This window comes from Carlito syrichta, unplaced genomic scaffold (assembly GCF_000164805.1).
Source record: "Carlito syrichta isolate Samal-C Ts95f unplaced genomic scaffold, Tarsius_syrichta-2.0.1 Scaffold302576, whole genome shotgun sequence".
Classification (NCBI taxonomy): Eukaryota; Metazoa; Chordata; class Mammalia; order Primates; family Tarsiidae; genus Carlito; species Carlito syrichta.
Window position 1 is genome coordinate 353,747 of NW_007246672.1, and position 24,977 is coordinate 378,723.

Below are 24,977 nucleotides of genomic sequence, written 5' to 3' on the forward strand. Positions count from 1 at the left end.
ATCCACTCACCTCAGCCTCCCAAAGGCGCGGGATTACAGACTGAGCCACCGAGCCCGGCTTCAACACATTTTTATTGAGCACATTCAGTTGTCCTTCAGCATCTGTGGGGGACTGGTTCAGGACTCAAGGATACCCAAATCCATGAATGCTCAAGTCCCTGATATAAAATGGCATAGTAGGGGTAATCACTCTGTGGTTCTCCCCTTGTACACGTTAAAAAATTTGTATGCCTTTTCTCCAATTAAAAAAATAATAAAGGGTATAGTATTTGCATATCACCTATGGACATCCTCCTGGACACTTAAATCATCTCTAGATTACTTTAACACCTAATGCAATGTCTACACATCACTTCATCCATATGAATTCGACAAACTACTTGACATGTGGCCAATTAGAGTTTTACTTCTTGGAACTCTGGAATCTTTTCCCCTAATATATTGGACCTATGGTTGGTTAAATCCACAGATACAGAACCCACAGATGCAGAGCGTGGACTGTATTATGAGTGCTTGCTGCTTTAGGTACCAGGGATACACCAACGTATAAACAGAAAACAAAATCGTTGCCCTTGGGGGAAGGAGGAAAACAGACACTAATAAATAAGATGTTTGTTAGCTGATGATACCTGCTATGGAGAAACAAGAAGCAGGGAAGGGGAAGAGAGTATGTATGTGGTGGAGGGAGGGTAGTGGGACCTGCAATGTTAATAGTGTGGTCACTGGAGGCATCATTGAGAATGGCCTCTGACTACATATCAGATGGGGTGAGGGAGTTAGATCTGAGATCTGGAGGGAGAGAGTGCCCAGGAAGAAAGAAGAGCAGGTGAGAAGGTCCTGAGGAGAGGATGGCTTGCAGTACAAACAGGTGGAGGCTGGGTGGGTGGCGTGGAGTGAAGGGAGGCGGAAGGTAAGGGTAGTGATACGGAGGGGTGTGGGGGTCCATTGCAGAGGGCTTTGTGGGCTGATGTAAGGATTGTGGCTTTTACACAGGGTGAGATGGGAATAGAATGGAGGTTTTGATGAGAGGCAGACATATTCCAGTTTAAGAGAATCACTTAGGGAACATTATAGCATGAAACACTATGCAGCCATAAAAAGAGAACAAAATCTTGTCCTTTGCATCAACGTGGATGCAGCTGGAGGTCGTCGTTCTAGTGAATTAATGCAGAAACTGAAAATAAAATATTGTGTGTTCTCACTTATAAGTAGGAGCTAAACAGTGGATATACCCGGACATAAAGATAAGAACAATGGATATGGAGGACTTCAAAAGGAGGTGAAACATAAGGGTACAAGGGTTGAAAAATTACGTATTGGGTACTATGTTCACTATTTGGGTAATGGGTTCCATGGAAGCCCAGTCCTCAACATCATGCAATATACTCATGTAAGAAGCCTGCACATGTATCTGAATTGAAAATATATTTAAAAAGAGAAACACTTAGGTCGCCAAGGTGAGAATGACTTAAGGGGACAAGGATAGAACCAGAGACGAGGTAGGAGGCTCACACAATGATCCAGACTAGAGTTAAAGGTGGGGAACCAGGTAGTAGTAGTGGTTGTGAGGGGAAGCCAGGGCCAAGAGGCTTCTTAATGATAATTTGGATGCGAGGATTGAGAGACAGTTGTTCAGGATAACTCCAAGGTCCTTGACCTGATCAACCTGAAGAGCTAAATTCCCATTAGCTGAGATAGAGGCCTTACGGAGGTACTGATTAGGGGACAGATATTAGGAGTTCAGTTTTGGAAAGTGTAGAGTTTGAGAAGCCCATGAGACAGACATCCAAGGTGAGATGTTGAAGAGGGAGCTGGGAGCTCAGGCCATCTGGGCTAGAAATAGCCATGTCGGCACACACATGGTGCTTAAAGCCCTCAGAGTGAAGAAGATGACTGAGGGAATGAATGAGTGATGGTAGATGGGAAAAGTGGTCCATGAGCTGTATCCCCTCAGCATTGTTCTACTCTTAGGAGATAGGAGCTGAGAGGCAATGAACAAGGCTGTCTGAGAAGGATCTGCAGGTGTGTTGTCCTGGAAGCCGAGTGAAGAAAGTTCTATAAGGAAGAAGAAGTGATGAATCGACACATTTATCTTTTTCCCCTGGTCCTAATCTTAATCCCATGGGACAATAAATCAGTCCCATGGGATTTTACCATTTTTTTTTTTTTGTAAGAGTCAGGGTCACACTGTTACCCAGGCTGCAGTGCAGTGGCATAATCACAGCTCACTACATCCTTGATCTCCTGGGCTCAGGTGATCCTTCTGCCTCAACCTTCCAGGTAGCCCTACACACGTGGCTTATTTTTTGATTTTTGGTCTTGCTATGTCACCTAGGCTGGTCTCAAGCCCCTAGGCTCAAGCAATCCTCCCGCCTTGGCCTCCCAAAGTGCTAGGATCACAAGCATGAGCCACTGCGCCCAGCCTCATTTTACCTCTAAGTCATTAGCTGCTGTAGACAGAGTCTGCTGATAATTAATTAGCTTTATCTTCCCAGAAAGATGCAAGCTTCTGGAGAGCAAGGCTTTTGTTTTTGTCATCTTCTTTTCTCTCCCTCTCTCTCTCTCTACAGCAATAGTTTTTAAAAAGTTTTTTTACTGTGTCTCACAATAAGAAACACGTCTTACTTTGGAAAACAGTATATGCCCATATGCAACTGAAAGAGAGAAATACTTAACCTTTTCGCATGCCATGTGCTGTATTTCCTTTCCTATTATTTTCTACTGTATTCTATTTAATTAAAAATAATGGTGTCCGTGACCCACTAAATTGATTTCACTAACCACTAATTGGTTGCGACCATCGCATTGAAAAACACAGCTTTTAGAGCATCTGGCACAAAGCTCTTCCACATCCATTATTAATTAGAGAGACAATGTTATTCATCTTCATTTCTCTCCAAGTACCTTCTGCAAAGTCAATGCTCAATAGGTGCTTGCTGAATGGTTTTTACACTCTAAAGTAATACTTAAATTGAGCTCCTTGGGTCTTAGTTATCTTTACTTTTGCTGATTGTACTCATGTCAAAGAATATTTCTTAAAAGGACTCTGTCTTCAGAATGAAGTCAGCCCTGAATGTCTTTTTGAAGAAGTTCCTGTGTAGCCAAGAGTCAGAGAAAGCTGGGGCTTAGGGTGGAGATGACCACTCAGACGGAATGAGTCTATCAGTTGGGTTATGACCACATGTGCAAAGTGAAAGCAGGCACCTACAGGCATCAGCCTGATGTTTGAATACTTTGGATATTCTTATAGATCAGCCTCCAGGGCCCAGGGTCAGTGGGGTTCAAACCATTTTAAACGACAAAACCAAACCTAAAGAAAAATGACTTTCATTCACCTTAGAACACTTCTGTCTTTTATTCTGATTTATACACTTTCATGTCAATAGGAAACATTTATCATTTAGTATCAGGAGGGAAAAAGCCTCCATTAAATGTCTATGACCTGAAATAGACGGAGCTGAGACAAAAATCATTAGCACTAACATGTCTTAGGATTTTGAAATGTCCAATGACAGAAATGATGTATAATTTAACCTAGACATTCCACTGAAGGGATCTTTAAAACAAGAGCCCTGTACGTAGTCAGTTCTCAGTCAATGTCAGCTTGTGTTTAAATCTTTCTTCATATAACACATCTAAAAAAATGGTACAGAAAAAACTGAATATTTTTCTACCACGTAATTCTTACTCGGGTAGCTTTTCACGTATGGGAAAGGAGCATAGTACAATGAATCCAGCATACATTTTGGCATCAGGTCAACCTGAGTTCAAATCTGACTCAGACCAGACATGTGATTCTGGGTTAGAACATCTTTTAACTTCAAGTTTTCAAACACAAAATGAGGTCAGTAACACCTACTTCAGGAACTGACAGTGAAGATAAAGATGATATAAAGTAACATATGACATGCCTACTAAATAAAAGTTGGTAGGTTGGCTTTTGGAATTCAGAAAGTATTTTTATGTAGAAATCATATGGTAAATGATTGTTAAGACCCCATGTGATGCAACCCCCTAAAGCTTATTTAATTCATGACCAAGCTGGCCATCATGAATATGCAATAGATCCAACACTCTTTGAGCAGGGGTGGGGGCTTGGGAGTAGGGAAGATGAATGCACTTGGGGGAATCTCCAGAGGCCTGTGTGTACAGGACTGCAGATCAGTCACGTTCTCAGAACAGTAAAACAGGTTTATTTCAAGGAATTGGCTGACACAATTTGTGTGTGTGTGTGTGTGTGTGTGTGCGCGCGCGCGTGTGTGTGTGTGTGTGTGTGTGTGTGTACAGGAATAACTCTGAAATCTGCAGGGTAGGCTTGTAGGCTGCAAATTCAGGCAGGAACTGATGCTGCAGTCTTGAGGCTGAATCTTCTCAGGAAAACCTCAGATTTGCTCTTAAGCCCTTTGAATGGATTGGACGAGGCCCATCCACATTATTGAGAGTAATCTCCTTTATGTAAAGTCCACTAATTGTAGATTGTTAACCACAACTATAAAATTCCTTCACTGTCTAAAACCAAAATGTGGTACATACACATGATGGAATATTATGCAGCCATAAAGAAGAACAAAATTATGAACTTCATAGCAACTTGGATGAATTTGGAGTCCATAATACTCAGTGATTTATCACAGAAGCAAAGAACTGAGTACCACATGTTCTCACTCATAAGTGGATGCTGAACATTTACCATAATACTATAAGAAAGGGATTGGCAGTAGCCTGAAACTGCTGGGGGTTGGGAAACAGCACATAACATCAATAGGGATATCTGCTCTCAAACCAGGTGGAGTGGCGACCAAAGGGAGGCCCAAACGTTACCTGTATAATGACCACTTGTATACTTAATCCTGAATTGTACCCCACATCTTTAAAAAAAATTCCTTCACTGTAACACCAGATTGGGGTTTGATTAAAGAACTGGGTATACTATCCCAGTCAGATGGCCACACAGAATTAGCCACCACAGATGGGAACTTGGGTGGCAGCTTCTGGGGCAGTGGGAGGAAGACTCGAGGGACAGAGAGGGCCACCACAACGCATTGATATTCAGGTTCTTTTCAGGTGTGAGCTGCACATGCTCCATTCACTTTCTGAGTTATACAGCTTTGGTCAAAGACCTAAGTGTAAATACCAACTCTTAACTAGCTACTCAAAGACCATCCAAGCAGACCGAGCCTCTACTGTCCTGGCTTTGAACCTAGCTCTAGCATGGTGCCTGGCATGTCAATTTCATTGACTTTTTTTTTTTTAAGGGAAAAGGAGTCATTTGTGGAATTTTTATTTCTAGTTGACAAATATACAGGAAAGTCTATAGTCACCTGAAATATCCTACCACATAAGATAAGTAGGAATTTTAGAGACCAACATTTTATTTAAGAGCTTTTATATTATAGAAGACCAATAATTCCACAATGCCCTGTCTTCATAAAACAAAGAGCTAACCTTACAAAAATTAAGATTTACTCTAATAAGCTGCACATACTATTAATATAACACTTATCACATTGTGTTAAAACCATTAATTACTAGGGGGAGGGAGGGCTTTCTAGAAACCCAAATCTCACCTGCATACAATTTACTTATGCAACAAATTCTCACATTTACCCTCACAACTCAATGAAATAAAATGAAACTATAATTACTTGATTTGGATTAAAAAAAGAAAAAAAGAAACAAAACCATCTGTTTACAAATATGTCTCACCCACCAATCTGCAAGCAACCTTAAAAATGATGTCATTTGTCTGGCAGACTGTTATTCATTCCTATAATCCCAGTACTAAGCAGAATATCAAATCAAATCAAATCAAATCAAAGTGCTCATGAAATTTTTAATTACACCCCCTGGGCATTACCTGGTTTATTCAACTCAGAACTGAAGTGTGGGAACTTTTAGTCCTGGATTTTCCTCCACCAATGGCAGGGGAGAAACATCAGATGCGGGCAAGAAGGAGAAATTTCTGGAGAACTGCTCTTATGCACGAAAGTGCATGTGTGTGGGGGATGGGGGTCTGCACGACTAGCACACAGAAGACAGGCTTTGGTGGCATCCAGGGAGCAGTTGGAGGTTGCTGCGAGTCACAACCACATCTCATAGCAGGGCTAACTGAACTCCACCAGACCCAGAGAGCCCCCCCCACCACATTGTGGCTATGGACCAGTCAAACAGAATCCTAAAACTGTCATCTCACCCAGTGTATTCCAAAGCACATTTGATGGATAACCAGTCCTTAGAAATGCTCTGAGGAAAAGGGCTCCACGATGGTATGGGAGATGCTCTATAGTGTATGGCTGTCTTAGAGTTGCCACCCATATTAGCATCTTAAAGATTCTGCGATGTCTGCCAACATAGAAACCTGAATATATTCCTCAGTTTCTCAAATTCAACTCCTTTTCTTCACAGAAATGTCTGTCCACATCATACTTTGGCAAATGTCAACCTCCTCATTTACAAATAAAGACACTGACACCCAGAATGTAAATTAGAGTTGTTATGACTAATAGGTGGCCGAATTGGGTTAGAATTCAGATCTTCTTTTGGGCCAGTACGCTTTCCTCTTCATTACTCTGTAATTATATATCTAACCACTGAACTCTACAAAGTGAAAAAAAATCTACATAAATATTTTTCAACAATTTGTGTGGAACTGTTTAAATCTCCCTATATGAATAAGTAGAAGACGAAAATGGAGGGGTGGCTACTACACATAGAAAGAACGAACCATAACAAAACCCAGTCTTTGGAACTTGACATTTTTGTATCAAACTTGTACTGGTATTTGTTTTGTTATGACCGGAGTGCAAGAAGGTAAACTGCCATTACGCAGAGAATTTAATTGAGTCCTTTATTTATGCTGGTGACCGAGAGTGGACTATTGTCCTAAAGGGCTCTCGGCTCTGAGTGAAGCAGATGATGGGCTTATAAAAAGGCAAAAACCGCAAGGATACATAGCAACTTAGCAACCATAAACTAGCAACTTAGCAATCAAAATGGGAACTTTTGATTGTTAGGGAGTTTTGATTAACTTTATGTCCCAGACACAGCCGGTGACTGGAATAATTAGGGCAGTTACATGGAGACAAGCTGGAAGGACTACTATACAATGGAGTCACCTTGGTTAGGTCACGGAGTTACCTTGGTTGGGTCACTAACAAAATATAGGCTTATAAAAGGAGAATGTAATAATGGAGTTTTGCAAGGCAGAGCATTTGAGTTTAGTTAACAAGACATACAATTACACGGAACTTATGGCTAGGGAGTTTTCAAACGGTCAGGAGAAACAGTTTATGGGAAACGGGAATGTAGGCCTGTGAGTACAAAGAACTTACTTTAGTCACATGCAGGGGTGCTATATCTGGGTAGCAAGCAGTTAAGATGGAGGATTTTAAACAAAAATGCCGTTACTTATATTAAGCAAGCTATTACAGGCTATTATACGTTTTACAGATATTTTAGTTTCACTCAAGATATGGATATAAATGAAATGTAATAGAGACAAGTGCATTGGCCTTTAAAAGGAGGTATGTGTCTTGCATTTTATACCTAGACCATGCCAACCTTTTGGTGATAAAAACTGTAATGAGGTAAGAATGGCTTATTCAAGATAATAAATGCTTATCTTTGAATGTAGAAGTAACCAGAACCCTTGATAATGGCTTCCACACTTGCAAATATTGACGGGAATTCAGTCTTTAGTATTCTCTCACACATCAGCATGTAAGCACACTTCATATTCAGTGATGATACTCTTCCTATTGTGAAAGTTGTAAACCATCCACAGACAGTAACAATGCAGAGATGTTTCATTTGAGAAAGGCTTTCTTTTGTCACTTTTGTTCTTTCCCTTTTGGTAACGAGTCAAGCTGACTTGATGAGGGTTCTTCAGATAGATACTCAGGCTTTCTCCTAGTACAATGCTGGTTTTCTGCAATCCATATACTGCAGCGGGATGAATGGGCACTTAACTTCCAACTCAAGTTAGGAACTGTTTGCTTAAACAACTGTGAATTAATAGAAAAGCATTAAATTAAGCCTCACTTATGATAACTTATTTGACAAAAGTAATCATTTCCTTTTTCCTTGCGGCAGATTTAGACAAATAAATATCCAGGAAAAAAAAAATCTGTCTTGTGTTGGAATAGCTACAGGGAACTATGGGGGGGAGGGAGGGAGTTGGGGAAGCAATATTTTATAAATCAGAGAAAATAATTAGTGTGGCATCCTAGTTCTGCTTGAATCAGCCACAGGTTGTCAATATTACTGGGAAAAGTCTGAAACACAGACAATACATAATGGGGGTGGGGAGGCTATTCTGGGACGTGAGGAGTTGGGAAACGGAAGGCAGCTTAGTTGCCCCTCTTGCCTCATTGAGCAGAGCGGGTGAGAACACCTTTCTCCATTGTACACTATCTCGTCTGTCAACTTCTTTTCTTCTACTCCTAGAAGCAATTTTTTTTTTTTTGAGTTGGAGTCTCACCCTGTCGCCCAGACTGGAGTGCAGTGGCCGCTCCGGCCACCGCAGCCTTGACCTGCTGGGCTCCGGTGATCCTTCCGCCTCGGCCTTCCAAGTAGCTGGAACTACAGGCTTGCCCTACCACGCCTGGCTAATTTTTTGATTTATTGTAGAGATGAGGTCGCGCCATTTGCCGAGGCAGGTCTCGAACCCCCGGGCTCAGGCAATCCACTCACCTCAGCCTCCCAAAGCACGGGATTACAGGCTGAGCCACCGAGCCTGGCTAATTAAATATCTTTTTATTTTATTTTATTTTTTTTGGGTTGGAGTCTCACTCTGTCACCCAGACCGGAGTGCAGTGGCCGCTCCGGCCACCGCAGCCTCGACCTGCTGCGCTCCAGCCATCCTTATGCCTCGGCCTTCCAAGTAGCTGGAACTACAGGCTTGCGCTACCACACCTGGCTAATTTTTTGATTTACTGTAGAGATGAGGTCGCGCCAAGTTGCCCAGGTGGGTCTCGAACCCGCGGGCTCAGGCAATCCTCTCACCTCAGCCTCCCAAAGTGCGGGATTACAGGCTGAGCCACCGAACCCGGCTAGATGCAAATTTTGACCGGGTTACAGTTGTCATAAATACATGGGGCATGGAGGCAAGAGAAGTTCAAATGACGTTTCTGAAGGAGAGTCTCATAAATAACAATTGGTTTTGTTCTGCCCAATTATGTTGGAGGTATAATTTTCTAGAATTTTCTGTGAATAAAAAGATATATTTGTTTTGATTTGCTAAATAGCTTTTCCTTTTCTGTTACTCAGAATAAAAAATAAATACATATTTTGTCTGGGAGGCATTTGAGTATCATGAAATATTTAAATCAGAAGTTTCTAGCACATGTAGTCAATAAAAGCAGAGGGAAACTGGGACTTGTGACCCGATTCTCTCGTGAAGAATTACCTTAGACTAATCTAGGAGGATTCAATTCAGATAACATTTTGATACTTTTATGAAGATACATGAGAATGTTCATTCACAAATGATTGAGTACCTCGGTATAAAAATTCTATTGTTGTATTAATTTAATTAACAATGAAAAATTCACAATCAATTTTTAAAGAAGTTGATAACACAAGGGAAACATGACTGAAAAGTTGAATATATAAAACTAATTCCTCCAGTTTATTCAACTGATTTATTTAGTAGATGCTCAATTGCTTGCCAAAGCAAAAAGTATGATAGTAAATAATATTCCTCAGTATGTATTGCTAATATACGACTTCTTCAATGTGTAATGTTAATGCAGTAGAATGTGGTCTTTAGGCAGGCAGGGATTTTGTTTTGATTCAATCTTGTGTTTCCAGTTTCTGGAAGTGAGCTTGGTACTCAGTAGATGAGCATGAAATATTTGCTAAATGAATGAATACTCCCATATAATGAAACAGTTCATAGCTATTAAGAAGAATAAGATGAATCTTCATGTACTAACATGGAAAGATTGCTAATATATATTATGAAAAAAAAGGGCAAAGGGCTGAACAGTACTTACAATATAATTGCAGTTTGTTGAAGAAAAAAAGAAAATGGGCGCCTATGTTTATATGCACATCCATGTATGCATATGCACATGGGTGAATGTATACATCTATAGATGCACGTAGATATTTGTGTTTGACTATATTTAGAAAATATCAGAAGGAAAATGTTAGAATGGTAATGGCAGTGGTTGTCTTTGGGAAGTAAGAATGAGACACAGGAGCTGGGGGTTTTTACTTTTAACTGTATCATACTGTACTGTGTTAATTTTGTCATAATTAGCATACATAACTTTTATTGAAAAATAAATTCTGTGAAAGAACCTCAAAGCTACGCCCACTGCAGATCCACTTTTTAGAATTTTTGTTGTCTTTACATTTCCTCAGCCTAAAGATACAACTCTATTACGTACAGAGAAAACCCGAGGAAGAGACTTTAACTGGAAATTGACGAAAGCGGGACTGGAGGATCAGAAATTAGAATCCTCAAAGAGTCATCATTACAGGTTGTATTTTGCTTTCCTATTTCTTCAGCTTTGGCTAGAATATAATAGTCAAAGTTAAGAAATTTACATATAACTGTATGCAAAAACCCATATGGTCTGTGTCAATCTGTACCACTTATTTTCAATGAGATAAAATGACTTATTTAAACTTTGAATTTTCCCATTGGGTTTAGACGATTCAGCTGTTTAATCTAGCAGCACTCTACTTAAAAATAGATGATATGACATTTGTGGGAGCTTTTAAAAAAATATTATTTGCAGAAAGAAGCAGAAGTCCAATGCCACACTTACCATTTATATTATATAAGAATGGCTAATTTTTGTCAAATGAGGGTTTCAAAGAGAATATTCTCCTTTCTAACATATAAACCATAGGTCTCTTATGAGTCAGTCACGATCACTGGATGTATAAAAGCATCTCACGTGTGTTTTACCGTTTGGTGATTACGACTGATTTAATGGAAACCTGAACATGGTTGGGTATTTTCTAATAATTGCACATGGAGATTTTTCTCTTCCTTTTCCTTCCTAATTATGTAGTTCCCCCACCCTATCATTCTTTCATGTACTATTTTCTGAGTGTCTCCTATGCGGTAGGCATCTGTCGTTACAAATGTGAACATTGAGATGATGCTGAGTATATGTCACTTGACTTTATAGACCTATTTATCAATGTTTATGCCAACCTGACAAAAATAAGAAGTGGTTAATATTAGCCTTAAACTTGCTGTCATATGATTCCACAGAGTCTAGAATAAGAATTAAAATAGGTTGAGTTGAAAATATACTGTCACCTGAAATTGCAAACTGAGTAGATATGCAGGGGAACTATAGTCAATTAGAGTCTGAAATATTAAAATCAGTGTTCCAATCTTGGTAGCATTGCTGATGGCAAAGGATTATGACACCAGGAGGAAATGAAACCAAACACATCACTTTCCCACCCAGAATAAAACACCTATCTTAGGATCTTACTGTTTTTATTTATTTAAAAAACACACTTTCGGAGGAAATTGCATTTATTAGGTAATATGAAGTAAAGGAAATTAGGTCTGTGTGAGGGCATGGGTGTCTGTCATCACTATGCAACATTTTAATCGCCAGTTTTTACAGGAGTTTTCTCTGAATGCTCATCAAAGGTGATGGGATTAAATTCTTTTTCTCCCTTCCTCAAGTGTTCTCCCGTCTGTTCCTGGTTGCTATCAAACAGATTGCAGGCGGATGGGACTTGCCCACTGAGAAGGCCCTCCCGGTATGTGACTGAATACTGGCTTGTTCCATATCGAACTTGCCACCTGCTCCTGCTCTAAAGTAGCTGTGACCTGAAGCCATCACAGTGGGTGGCCAGGTTAAGAGGGAGAAAGAGTTTTCAGCCACACATTTTCCATCTCCCTCAGAAGCCACCTCTCAGAGGCAGCCTAAGTGGCTCTCCCACTGGATACATTGTTTCGTCACTACTGTAGTTTTCTTCTCCTAGATTCTGTGATTGCTTTTAATGGTCTGGGTCCCCCTCCTCCAAGAGCAGGGATTTTGTGCTTTCTTTTGAATAGCATGGTAGAGTCTGAGCACCCTGTGGCATTCTGTAGAAGTGATAAATACTAATGATGAACTACGAAGCAAGCTCTCGAGGCCCCAGGGCTGGCTACAGGAGAACTCAGAACTGGGAAAAAAATAAGTCAATTTCTAGCACAAAGGCAAGATTTAGTCTCTCATTAGGTCCAGCTGCTGCACGTAAAGAAGTTTGTCAATAAAATGGCACAGGGATTTTGTGAGGTGGAGCCAAGCCTGTGAAATAGGCTTTCAAGATGTGTTTTCCATCTTCCTTCCAATTTGGGGTGTTATGATGTAACAGGATTTTGAAATCCAAGCATATGTTATTTTCTTTCTTCTTTCTCTTTTATGTCTAAATCTCTATCATGATGAATAAGCTTTCCTCCTTCAATAACTTAGAGATTTTTTCCTATAAAAATGAAGCATTTAAAAATGAGGTGATATTAGGCATATTTCCCTCTTATAACTCTTTTCAGCTCTATTTATATATAGTTTTAAACTCAACTGTGAAGACCTTAATTTTGGTAAACAGTGGACTTTACTAATACTACACTTTATACAAATGTATCCTTTTTCTTTTCATAATAAAAACTTAAAAAATACTGAATTTTTGACAACATTAGGCATAATCAATAATTTCATTTTGAGAAAGCAAAATACACCAGATATAAATGTCATGGACAGTGATACGTGCAAAATACCAAACATTCTTTTCTCTTTCTTTCTCTAGGTGCCATGGTAGTTTGAAAGAGAAAATTTTTTTAAAGCACTATGTTGCCAGTTGATGACATTTAATGTCTTAATATTTAAAAATAATGCAGATTGGGATAGAACCACAGAACTAAAACAATGGGAAGAAGAGAGAAATCCCAAAGTGCCAAAAAAGTGTATACACATTTTAAGAGATGTTATCTATGTATTACTTTTAGTTTGTTATAATCAGAAGAGTCTGGATGCTGATGGTGACCACTTTGAGCACCTCTTGTAATTGCAGAGGTCAAACATGACTTGTATTCATCTTCTGTTATCTTATCGGTATACATTAGGGATGACAATTTTTTTTCTTTCTTATAATGTGTATACATTTTTTTTGGCATACCTGTAAAAGGCAGAAACAATTTTTAGAATAATAGTCAACTGTCTGTGGTAAAAGGAGAGCTTCAGTTAGTGGGTAAAAGAATTGAGTTTTCCTAGTGTTTTAGCCTGAAAAGATTACCCTCCTACCACACGCACAGGACTTGATTACAAGGTAATCAAAGTTAGTAAAAATGTAAGTAATCTAACTGTGGCAAGGAAATATCAAAAGGCTAATTGTTCTCTTTTCAAGGCATCATTTTGTTAGTTTTAATTACACTTATCGGGTTCTTTCAGTTGTTAAGAAATATTTCATTGTATGATTTATGAACAAATGTGACTAGAAATTCCCAGCAAAGGTAAAGCACAGTAACTGTGTATGGTTGGTTCATGAATTTGTATCACAGATATGCCTGGCATTGTGTCTTGCACACCCAGAAAATATTCGAAACTACACGTTTGATATATGACGTGATATAAGTGTGGATTTCACTTTACCCCGCAAGTACTGTATTTGGTAGAAATCTGCACCTTTTTCTGCTCACAGTAACGGCAAACCCTTAGAAGCCAGATTGTTAACTGTGCAAGTCTAGATTTACTAAATACTTCAAATAGATGTAGAACGAGGATAAAGTAGTTTATAATTTGTTCTTGATACTCGGACATACCAAGTAGGCTTTTGGAGTGATATGCTTGTTGTGGGTAGATCCTCTAGATACCTAATCACTTGATCCTTTTTTTTTTTGAGTTGGAGTCTCACTCCGTTGCCCAGGCTGGAGTACAGTGGCATGCTCTCGGCCACCCCAGCATCGACTTGCTGGGCTCAGGCAATCCTTCTGCCTCAGTCTCCCAAGTAGCCGGAACTACAGGCATGGGCTACCACACTCGGCTAATTTTTTTTATTGATTTATTGTAGAGATGAGATCTTGCCAAGTCGCTCAGGCTGCTCTTGAACCCGTGGGCTTAGACAACCCCCTTACCTCGGCCTCCCAAAGTGCTGGGATTACAGGCTTGAGCCACAGTGCCCAGCCAGTACTTCTTAGTGCTATATTTAATTCATCTGAGATAAATATTTATTTATATCCCATATGTGAGTATGATGTGTTTTACTACAGCTCTCACTTTTTATTTTTGCAATAAAATGATAATTGTTGCACTTACTTATACATTTTGCATTGAACATGACAAATTTATCTTTTCTTAGGAAAAAAATCGTTAATCTTAGAAAATGTTCCTCAAGTGTGTAACACATCAGGCAAAAACCAGCTTGTGGTTTTATTGTACTTGGAAATACATTAGTGTTCATTTAACATGGCATTTTGTTATTCTTCTTTTATAGCTTGCTCTGGTCAAAAAACTATGTCATAAAAGCAAATTAGATCCAGGATTGAAGATGACTTGCTCTTAAATTCTATTCAGCTATTGACTATAAAATAGTTGGTAATAGAATTAATATCTGTTCCATGCATGAAACTGTTCAGCTATTACTTTCTTTTATAATCTCTCGCTTTTGAGCAGTTAGGGTAGAAGGACTTATTTTCTTTAGAGACAGATTCTGAGGTTCATGACCTTTGTTATTTTCTCTATCTTACGATAGCTGTGCCCACAGGATACAATGAATGAATCAATTCATCCATCCGTTCTTTCACCTTTACTGAGGATGCCCCTGGATGGCAAGCACTGTGGGAGCAGAAGACACATGAATCAATAGTCATATCTGTCCCCAGGGATCTGTCTACTGGGGGAGAGATAGAATTACTGGAGGAGAGAGAGCAACAAGCACTCAAGTGTGGTTACAGTAAAGTGTGGAAATTGCCAGAAAGTCTACACACTGACAGCAGTAGCACAGAAGCTAGTTCAAGGAGGTCATACTTGACTCGGAACTTGAATGATGGGCAAAACTTTGCCAGGTAAGCAAAGGGGGGAGAAGAGGGCAGTACAGGAACAGAAACAGAGTATGTGCCAGTGGATGGGCATATAAAAAGGCTCAGTGTGTGCTGTGGGAAATACCAAATTACATACAACACATGGAGGGTTCAGATGAAACAAATTTCACTTCAGACCTAGCCTGTCAGGGTACTGCTAGAAATAGATTATGTTGAATGTGCTGTCTTGACTTGGTTTAAAGACCCAGCAAGTCTTTTTTTTCAGCATTTCTTTTCTTGGATTGTCTTTTTGTTTAAATCAACTACTATGGCACCAAGAACAACAGAAAATAGTTCCCTTTGTGTCTTCTTTTCCAAGACCCATGCCTGGTTGCCCATGGAAATTTCCCAAACCAGCCTTTCTGACCTCTGATCATTCTCTTCTGAACAGGCCATTCCACCATCAGCTCAGCCACCCTACACTGCCACATTCCACTCTCAACCACTATTTATCACCTCTGTTCACTGTGTTCACTGCAAGATTTCACTTCTGTGCATGTCTACAAGTCCCACAAATGGCTTCAATCCTTCCACCTGCCCTTTCTAAACTTCCTCTAAGCCAGGCACTACAATACCTCCAGCCACGTATTCAGGCACATAGTCAATACTTAGAGGGTCTCTCCACCCCACATGTTAGCCTTTGTAATATCTTCTTTCTTACATTACCATTTTATTCCTCTTCAGCAGCTCATTTGGAGCTCACCTTTCATTTCCCAAAATATCACCACTGTATTAGTTTTCTCTGGCTGCTGTATCAAGTTACCAGTGTCTTAAAAACAACTCATATTTAATCACCTGCAGCTGTGGAGGCTAGAAGTTCAAATTGTTTCACTGAGCTGAAACCAAGGTACCAGCAGAGCTGAGCTTCCCTCTGGAGGCTACGGGAAGACTCCAATTCCTTGCCTTATCCACCTCCTAGTGCTACATTATTTGTGTTTCTGGCTTATGGCCACTTCCTTCATCTTCAAAACCAGAAGTGAAGCCTCTTCAAATCACTCTGTGCTTCCACGCCCACATGGCCTTCTTCTAAGGTCAAGTCTCTTTCTGCTTCCCTCTTAAAAGAACACTTGTCATTTACATTTAGGGCCCACCTAGATAATCCAGGACAATCTCCCATCTCAAGATTCTTAATGTAATCACATCTGTAAAGTCATGTTTGCCACATAAGATAACATTCTCAGTTTCCTGGGATTAGACTGTGGCCACATTTGGTGCCTCTATTTCACTTACTATAACGACATCGACTATCCCCATCGTTGAGTACTTACTCTGTGCCAGGTGTTATTTTCTGGATTGGGCATCATTATTATCTCCATTATACAGATGAAAAAATTGAGGCCCAGAAATGTTAAGTAAGTCACTTGGTACAGTTGCATTAATAAAGAATTGGTAGGAAGAAGATTCAAACCTAGGTCTGTCCAACTTAAAAGCTTTTACTCATTTACAGACCGTTGTATCCGTTTTCACATTTTGTGACTGACTATGTGCATCTCTGTGTTGATTTGGATCAAGAGACCCTAAAATCTATTATAGTCAATACAAAATGAAAAATTTCCCAGAAATTATACATGTCCCTTCTCTAGCTGTACTCCTAGATATTTCGTCCACAGAGAGTACAGTTAATTAAGTGGTTGGGTGGTAGCAAGCAGCAATTTACCTTCCCAATGAAAGACCAATGAAAGCCCCCTAAGTAGTCTAACATCAGGCTAAGGCTGAAGAATATTAAGGACCTACTGGGTTCAGGAGAAAGCACTATGGAAAGAGTAATCATAGAGCAGGATGTGGAAAACAATCCCTGTTGAAAAGAACAATGGAAATGGAACAGAAATGGAAGGTCTAGCTACTTTCACTTTCACTGTAGAAAAAGCAACAAAGGTTGAAAACTCCCATAGACATAGGGGTTGCAGAAGAAAGATTGAGAATAAAGAATACAGCACAAAGAAAAGTACTTGCAGATTAACAACAAGGGACAAACACACTCAGAGCAGACTACTGGAGGTCAGAGGCAAATGAACAGGCAGTGAGAAATTAAGAATTTTTCCACAATCACCATGCATTTTTAAGAATAATTTTTTTCCTCTTATTCTGAGAAGAAATGGGTCATGTGGTGAATAGAAAGAGCTGGCCCCTGGAGCCAGGGGCCCTTTCCCTAATATCAATGTCACATAGGGCAACTTGAGGCTCAGTTCCCTAATTTATGAAACAGAGATAAGACCACGAAGATTAAAGAATTCATGTGAACTGCTTTATCACAGTACTTTGCAGGAAAGAGTAATCTAAAGAATCATTACATTCAGTTTCTGCAACCTTCTCAAGACAAAAGGTACTACAGCTTGTTAAGGAGTCTAGCTAGCTATTCATGCATTCAGACAGAATTTCCTTTGTGCCAGGCAACGAGCTGGATCATGGACCATAGCCACAAATAAGAGACCAGGTATCTACTTCCTTGGAACTGATAGGCTAGCAGAAGAGTCAAACAAGGAAACAGGCAATCCTACATAAGACAGAAGAAACATGGTAAGGACATAATGGAGGCTATGGGAATATATTGGCAGGGGGCACCTCACTCAAAGTTGGCCAGTCAGGGAGGACTTCCTGGAGGAAATGTTATCTTAGATGAGACAAGAAGGTTGAGAAGAGGTTAAGTAGGAAAGAGAGGTGTTTGGGTAGATGGGTAGAAGAGACGAAAGAAAAATCAGCTCATGCAAAGGCCCTGGGCAAAAGAATGTGATGCCTATGAGAGAGGGAAACATGGATAAGTATGGCTGAAATGCGGAGTGGACAGAAGAAGGGTTGGGAAATGAAGCTGTGAAGGAAAAAGGTGTTCAGTTACATCACACCCTGCAAGTCATGTTAAGAAGTTTAGACTTTATCCCACGTGTAAGGAGAAACTATGGGAGGATTTTTAAGCAGAAGATTTCGTAATTCTATCTATCTTTTAGAAAGATCATAGTGTGCACAATGGACTAGAATGAGAGAAAACTAGAAGCAGGAAGACCACATTGAGGTAGTTACAATAAATCTAGTGAGAAAGGATAGAGATTTAACTGGGATAGTGGCAGAGGGAACAGAGAGAAATAGGTAGAAATAAGATTTATAGGACTTGGTGGTTTTTCTATTCACACATCCATTCACTTTTTATGAGACTGCCTTGGAGAAGTGATGTGAGGGTGAGGAAGAGGGAGGTATCAAGATTGTCTCCTATGTATTTAGGTTGAAAAATATGGGTAAATAATGGTGCCGCATTCAGGGGTAGGAAATACAGGGTAAGGAGGCTCATGGGAGGATACTGAGTGCAGATTTAGACATGATAGGTTTTGAGTAATTCCTTTATTTTTGTAACCTAGATATCCTTGGGTCCCCCAGCTTATGAGCATAAATGATGTCACATTAACAATAATAAGCAAGTTCGGTGATATTTTTGTCCTCTCTCCTCCAGTTAATTCCAGTTATCCCCAAGAACGGGTTTCATGTGTGTTTGGGAACAAATCTGTTTGCTGCCTTCTGTTACGCCTCTTTGCCATGGTGCCAAGAGCTTCTTAGGATGGTGGGCCATCTGTGCCAATGCTACCACCTCAGTCACCACTGTCCTCAGCTGGCAACTGCTCTGTGGTTGTGTGTGTGTGTGTGTGTGTGTGTGTGTGTGTGTATGTGTGTGTGTGTGGAAGGTGGTAGTGTTGCTTTCTCTGTTTTTTCCTCCACTAATTAAATAACAGAGAGTTGATTGTGTGAGTTTGTAAATAACATGCTTTGCATTTGGCACTGCTAAGAATACCTTCAAGGACTAACAACTTTGTATCTCATCTCAAAGCATGCATGGGTTGACCACTGCAGATAAAAGGTCATTAAAAGGATGTTGGTCAAACAGCCTCGAACATTTTTCACCCTCAAGTTGGTTTTGTGTGGCAATAATGAGTGAAAAAGTCATGCTGGCATAAAAGTCTTCTTATTATACAAATGGCAGGAATAGAAGAAAACAACTTGATGGTTACAAAGATTTGTTTTCTAGTTTGTTTCTGTCAGCATTAAAACGGACATAGGACAATCCATGGGTCCTGGAATAGTGACACCGGGGAGAAAGGAAATGGGAAAAAGAGCAGAATTAAAGAAGTAGAGAAGTGCATAGGGCAGCCAAGGATGGTCTGGAATATAAGGTGTGAGACCGAAAGGGGGGAAAGAGGAAATGAACTCTTTTCAAATCCAACACAACTCACTACACTTAAGCTTCCAACATGGTTCTACAACAGATAACAGTTATGACATTGAACAAATTTTAAAACCTTTAAGTATGACTAGGTAACATATGTCTGTCTTGTTCTTAAAAATAACTTATAATGGACTAAAATTCCACATTCCTACTTCCTGTAGGTTTACTAAATTAGATCTTTTTCAAGACAAATGCCTACAACTTTTAGGTGAACCATAGATAAAATCTGAGGTGGAAGCAAGTCAATAGTGGTAGCTAAATACGTGTGCTCAAACTCATAGCATACCATTTACACTTCTAGGAAAAACAGACACAGTGAACAATTTAAAGAGAAGAAAGAAACGTTCTTTGTTATCCATAAAATTCTGTGATGTTTAAAGACTTTCATGAAACAAAACACCTGGTGCCTGTAGCTTGTTTCCCATGCATAAAAACAGAATACAAAGATGAGATTGCAGGAAGAGGAGGAACATTTCTTTTCCATTTCTCTAAAATTTCCCACATACTTTGGCTGTTTTTGAATAGACCTTCTGAAATATCTTTTGAGGTCACCTACTTTGAGAAAATAGTCTCTGATTTTCAGGTGACACGGCAGTAAGCCCAGAATGCCCGAAAACATAAATCTTAATTATATTTTCCATTTTGTCTTTCTTATAGAAAAGAGATAATTTCTTCCCCCAGCTTGTTCAGCTTTTGCTAGTTTCAGAGATTTGTGTTACAATCTGACTAAAATCAAAATTCCTGTGTTAAACTCCGAAAAGCTGTATCACAAAAAGTGAAACCAATCTAGTAATTGTCTCATCACTTCTTGTTTTGAGATAAAGTAGTCATGGTACCAATAAAAGTCTCAGAGAGATCTAAGGGTTTCTAATTCCACGAACTCAGTGGACAAGTACATTTTCCACATGAACTGAAATCATTGCAGCCATGGTAAATCAAAAAAGTGATGACAAAAATTCATGTTGCTAGTATGCTGTTATTTTAAAAATCCAGTCTTACAAAATCAAATTCACCTAAACTGAAGCTGTGGAATAATTTTAGCAATTGAAAATTACTACCTTCTCTAGAATAACATGTACTTAGAAATGAAATGATTCAGAAACCAACATGATGTATGTATTCTGCTTTCTTTAGAGCAAATTCAACATCAATTTACACTATTTCGTGCTAAATATATTCAACAATCAGTGCTTAAATAATTTTGTCTGTCTTTGCTGCATCTAAATAGTCTGCTGTTTAAATAATTCACTCTGCATTATAGATGATAAAAATATTAATATGCAGATTTCATTCTTACTCAAAAGCTGGATTTCTCCCGTATCCCTGCAAGTACTATAAGCCATCTAATCAGAGGAAAAGGGGATGCTGGGGGTACACTTTATCAAATTGTTCATCCCAAATTCACAGACACTGTGAAACATGACATTAACTCCAGCATGCTAAAAGAAAAAATTATGGATTAGCACAGAAATCAAGCACTAAGAAACTATTTCTTTTTCTTTCCATAACCCAGAATAGGTATTAGCTTACCTTATTAGCTGGAATGCCAAACAGAAGGTCTTTATGGAAAATTAAGTTCATTATTCATCTCAGCTTTGATTTGGTATAGTGCAGCTGAGAGCATTTAGCTTCTCTCTATGATTTGCCGATGCTAAGTGGTTGAGTGAGGCAGTAAACACAGAACTTGGGGGTGGGGTGGTTGGCCATGGCTCGCAACTCAAGACTTGCAACTTTCCATTTCCATTCACATGAAGATATTTAGTGAAATCAAATCTCATAATGGAAGAATAACACTTACGTGAATACTTTGTGCAGATTTCTAAGCCTGTGCAATTTTCCATAGCAGTTGCAGTGTCCTGCATGCTCACTGTCCCAGCAAAATTACATAGCTATCTTTCATTATATCAGTGGATGCTTGGGCTATTGAGTCACTTTGCAGCATATAAAGAGGGTAATGTATATTCTGTTAAGCAGAAGTCCATGTGGGAGAGTGATCCCTGCAACTTGCTAAAAAGGGGGAGGACGGTGCTTGATTGACTAATGATGGAAAGACAAATGCATTTTACAAGGTCAAAGTGTGCACACACACAAATTAGATACAACATTCAGATAAATAACAAACGCAGAAATTTTAGGGATCCAGGAGTAATATAACAGATTTCTGTCCTCTGGATGTCAAGTTCTTTTTTTTTAGAAAGAAAATTTAGTAATATGCCTAAAAGTAATTAATTACTTTTCTTCAAAAGAATTAAACATGTTTTAAAACCCTCTTGGAAAACACTTTTCATTTTTTCAAAAATTGGCTTCCACTGAGAAACATTCCAGAAAAACACTTATTTAAAGTGTGTATGTGTGTGTCTCATTTCTCGATGGGGCAAGGGAATTGTTGTAGCTTCCCGTTCTAGGTGCTTTACTTCATAAAATGTCAGTAGTCAGCATTTATTAAAGTTCAGCTTCACCAAGTGAAATCTGCAACCACATTAGCCAGACCAGTTCTAGGTTATCAATAGACAAGAAAAAAAAAATGACCGAGCAAAATAATTTTAATGCAATGACTTTTAAATTATTTTTGTCTTTGTCATCATGTAAAACTAAATTCTCAAACTCTCCTCTCTTGAAGTTAATAACAGTATGGCTGAATTTAATAAAAAATGATAAATAAAAGAAGCAATTAGCTGGGCTCGGTGGCTCAGCCTGTAATCCTGCGCTTTTGGGAGGCTGAGGTGAGTGGATTGCCTGAGCCCGTGGGTTTGAGACCCGCCTGGGCAACTTGGCGAGACCTCATCTCTATAATAAATCAAAAATCAGCTGGGTGTGGTAGCGTGCGCCTGTAGTTCCAGCTACTTGGAAGGCTAAGGTGGAAGGATCGCCGGAGCCCAGCAGGTCGAGGCTGCGGTGGCCCAGAGCAGCCACTGCACTCCAGTCTGGGCGACAGAGTGAGACTCCAACTCAAAAAAAAAAAAAAAAAAAAAAAGTAATTAAATGATTAGTTTGTCTCAAAATGTTAAGCACAGTGTTACCATGTGAGCCAGCAATTATACTCTTAGGCATATACCAGGAGAAACAAAAACAAACATCTATACAAAAACTTGAACATAAATGCTTGTAGCATCATTATTCACAATAACCAAAATGTGGAAGCAACCCTAAGAAGAATGGATAGAACTCTGATGTAGGATATCTAGACAATGAGATATTATTTGGCATTAAAAACTAATGAGGCACATACTAAAACATGGATATATCTTGAAAATAGTATGCCAAATTAATGAAGCCAGTCACAAAAGATTCATATATTATATGATTCCATTTATATGAAGTGACCAGAACAGGCAAAATCTATAGGGGAAGAAAATTGACTAGTGGTTTCTCTGGACCTGGGATGGGAGTGCTGGGAAGTGACTGCTGGGGTGTACAAGGTTTCTTATTGGTGAGATGAAAATGTTCTTATCTTAGGTCTTGGTGATGGTTGTGCAACACAGTAAATATACTAAAATGAACTGTACTATTTAAGTGGGTGAATAATACCCAAATTAAAAATGTATTCTAACATGGTGAATTACATTGATTTGTAAACGTTAAATTGACTTTGCATCATTAGGATAACATTTACTTGCTTATGATGTATCATCCTTTTATGTTGATAGATTCAATTTTCAATGTTAATAACTTCTAATTGATAGATTCAATTTGCTAAGGGCTGTGTGTCTAATTCACGGGGAAGATAGGTGAGTACCTTTCTTTCCTTGTAATATTTTTGTTTTGTTTTGCTATCAGGATGACAGTAGTCTGATAAAATAAATTCTGTTTTCCGAATTAAAAGATGCTATAAAATTATTTTTTATCACAGAAACACTATGATGTTTATAATTATATAAACTAGTTCTATGTAATAAATTCTATGAAAGGCAGATAGGGAGAGGTGGGGGGAGAGAAAGAATGACCCCAAATGTGGGATACTCTTGAGGACTCGAGGACTGACCGCAGACATACCCAAAGAACCATTTATGCTGGTATTTCATTGTGGCTAACTTTCATTAAGGAAAAGAAAAAAAAAAAAACACCCCAAATCAGCAAGAGTGAGAGCAAGAGAAAAAGAAGGAACGGGAGGAAGGGGAACAGAATAAAGACAGGAGGAAGGAGAAAAAAGAGGAAGAGAAAGAAGGGAGAGAATAAGAAAAGGAAGAGTTGGTTTTGATCAGCTGACATGAAAGGGCCGAAGACGCAGGAGGGAAGGCAGGATCACAGAACAACTAAAATGATCCAATACTAAATGATCCAGATGAGAATAAAGGAAGAAAGCCTGCACAGACACCAACAGAACTGTGCCATGAAGGTTCTGAAGTGTTTAAATGACAGAAACGTGGCTCAGACACGAGAGATAGGCCCACAGTCAAGACAAACACAGGTAAACGATGAGCATCTACAGAGAATGAAATGAGAATTGTGAATTTTTTAAAAAACCAAGGACAGCTAAAAAAAAAAAAGGCCTTTTAAAAGCAATGGCTTGGAACAAATAGAAGAACAAGAAAAATCCCAAGGCTTGTTCCAGATGGCACAATGTGAACAGATGATGATGAAGGAGGAGAAGAGGAGGAGGAGCAGTGGCAAGGAGGGAGGAAAAGGACAAATACCAAACTCTCCAAGTTTTTTTTTTCCCTACCATTTTTTCTTTCAAAGGAAATGATCTTCACTTTGGAAAAGGTAGAAGAAGCATAATAAAGAGAAATGTGAACACCAGGAAAACCTCTTCTATGCAGATGACTCACACATTTATATTTTCATTCCTGAAGCTCCTGTATGAGCTGAAGGTACATGATGACTTTACTCGCATTTCAAAGCATTGCATACATAGCACCTTCAAAATGAAACTCTCTTGCTGCCACCTCCACCCTGACAGTAAACATACTGGTGCTCCTCCAGAGTTCTCTACTTCAGTGAATGGGACTGCCATCTTTTATGCAAGGCACAAACATGGGTGTCCTTTCTGGACACTTCCCTCCACCCACATCACCAAGTGCTGTTGATTTGGAATCTTTGGAAATGACACACTTGTCTCAGTATCACTGTTACCCTGCTAGTCCCCATCACCATATTCCTTCACCTGGAATACCTATTTGTCTTCTTACTGGTGCTCCTCTGCCACTGTACTTCTCTTTTCACTCCATTCAAGGAGATACTTTCAGAAGCCACAGTAGACAGTGGTTTTTCTTGCTCCTCCCACACAAGCAAACAAGGATATGAAGAATTAGATGTTAAACATGACCTCTAGGGCCTGCATGATATGATCCTGTATATCTTTTCAGACTCATCTGGTACTGTCTTGGTGATCTAGCCATACGTAATTCATTTCTAACCATTTTGTTTCTTCTTTCCTTTGTAAACGCCGTCCCCTCTACTTGAGCCATGATTCCCTTGGCTCGTTGGCTAATTAACTTTTACTTCAGACCTCAGCTCAATGGTTACTTCCTAGGGCATGCTTTGCTGAACTTCTCAAGTCAATATGCTAGTAATAATCTGTTTTGTAGGTACTGAGCAAAGTGATCACTTAGAATAGGCTTTTACTTAGGAGCAGAAGGTTCAAATGGTGCATGGGCCACCACACTCTTAATATCTTTTTTTTTTTTTTTTTTGAGTTGGAGTCTCACTCTGTCGCCCAGACTGGAGTGCAGTGGCCGCTCCCGGCCACCGCAGCCTCGACCTGCTGGGTCTTAATATCGTTTTAAAGATTTG

At 39.3% G+C, this 24,977-nt stretch overlaps 1 protein-coding gene across 10 annotated transcripts in view; it reads right to left on the minus strand.

The window, feature by feature from the left end:
• Nucleotides 1–24,977, minus strand: part of DLGAP1 (DLG associated protein 1) — a 399,852-nt gene that overhangs the window by 337,276 nt on the left and 37,599 nt on the right. Inside the window, exon 1 of one of the 10 annotated variants that reach the window (XM_008056915.2) lies at nt 20,775–20,959. The exons of 8 other annotated variants lie outside the window; for them this stretch is intronic. In XM_008056915.2, the coding sequence (XP_008055106.1) occupies nt 20,775–20,825 (51 nt within the window). In that variant the 5' untranslated portion in view covers nt 20,826–20,959. Of the gene's footprint in view, nt 1–20,774; nt 20,960–24,977 lie in introns of those variants that run through there. One more of the 10 variants, XM_008056918.2, reaches the window with a different exon arrangement.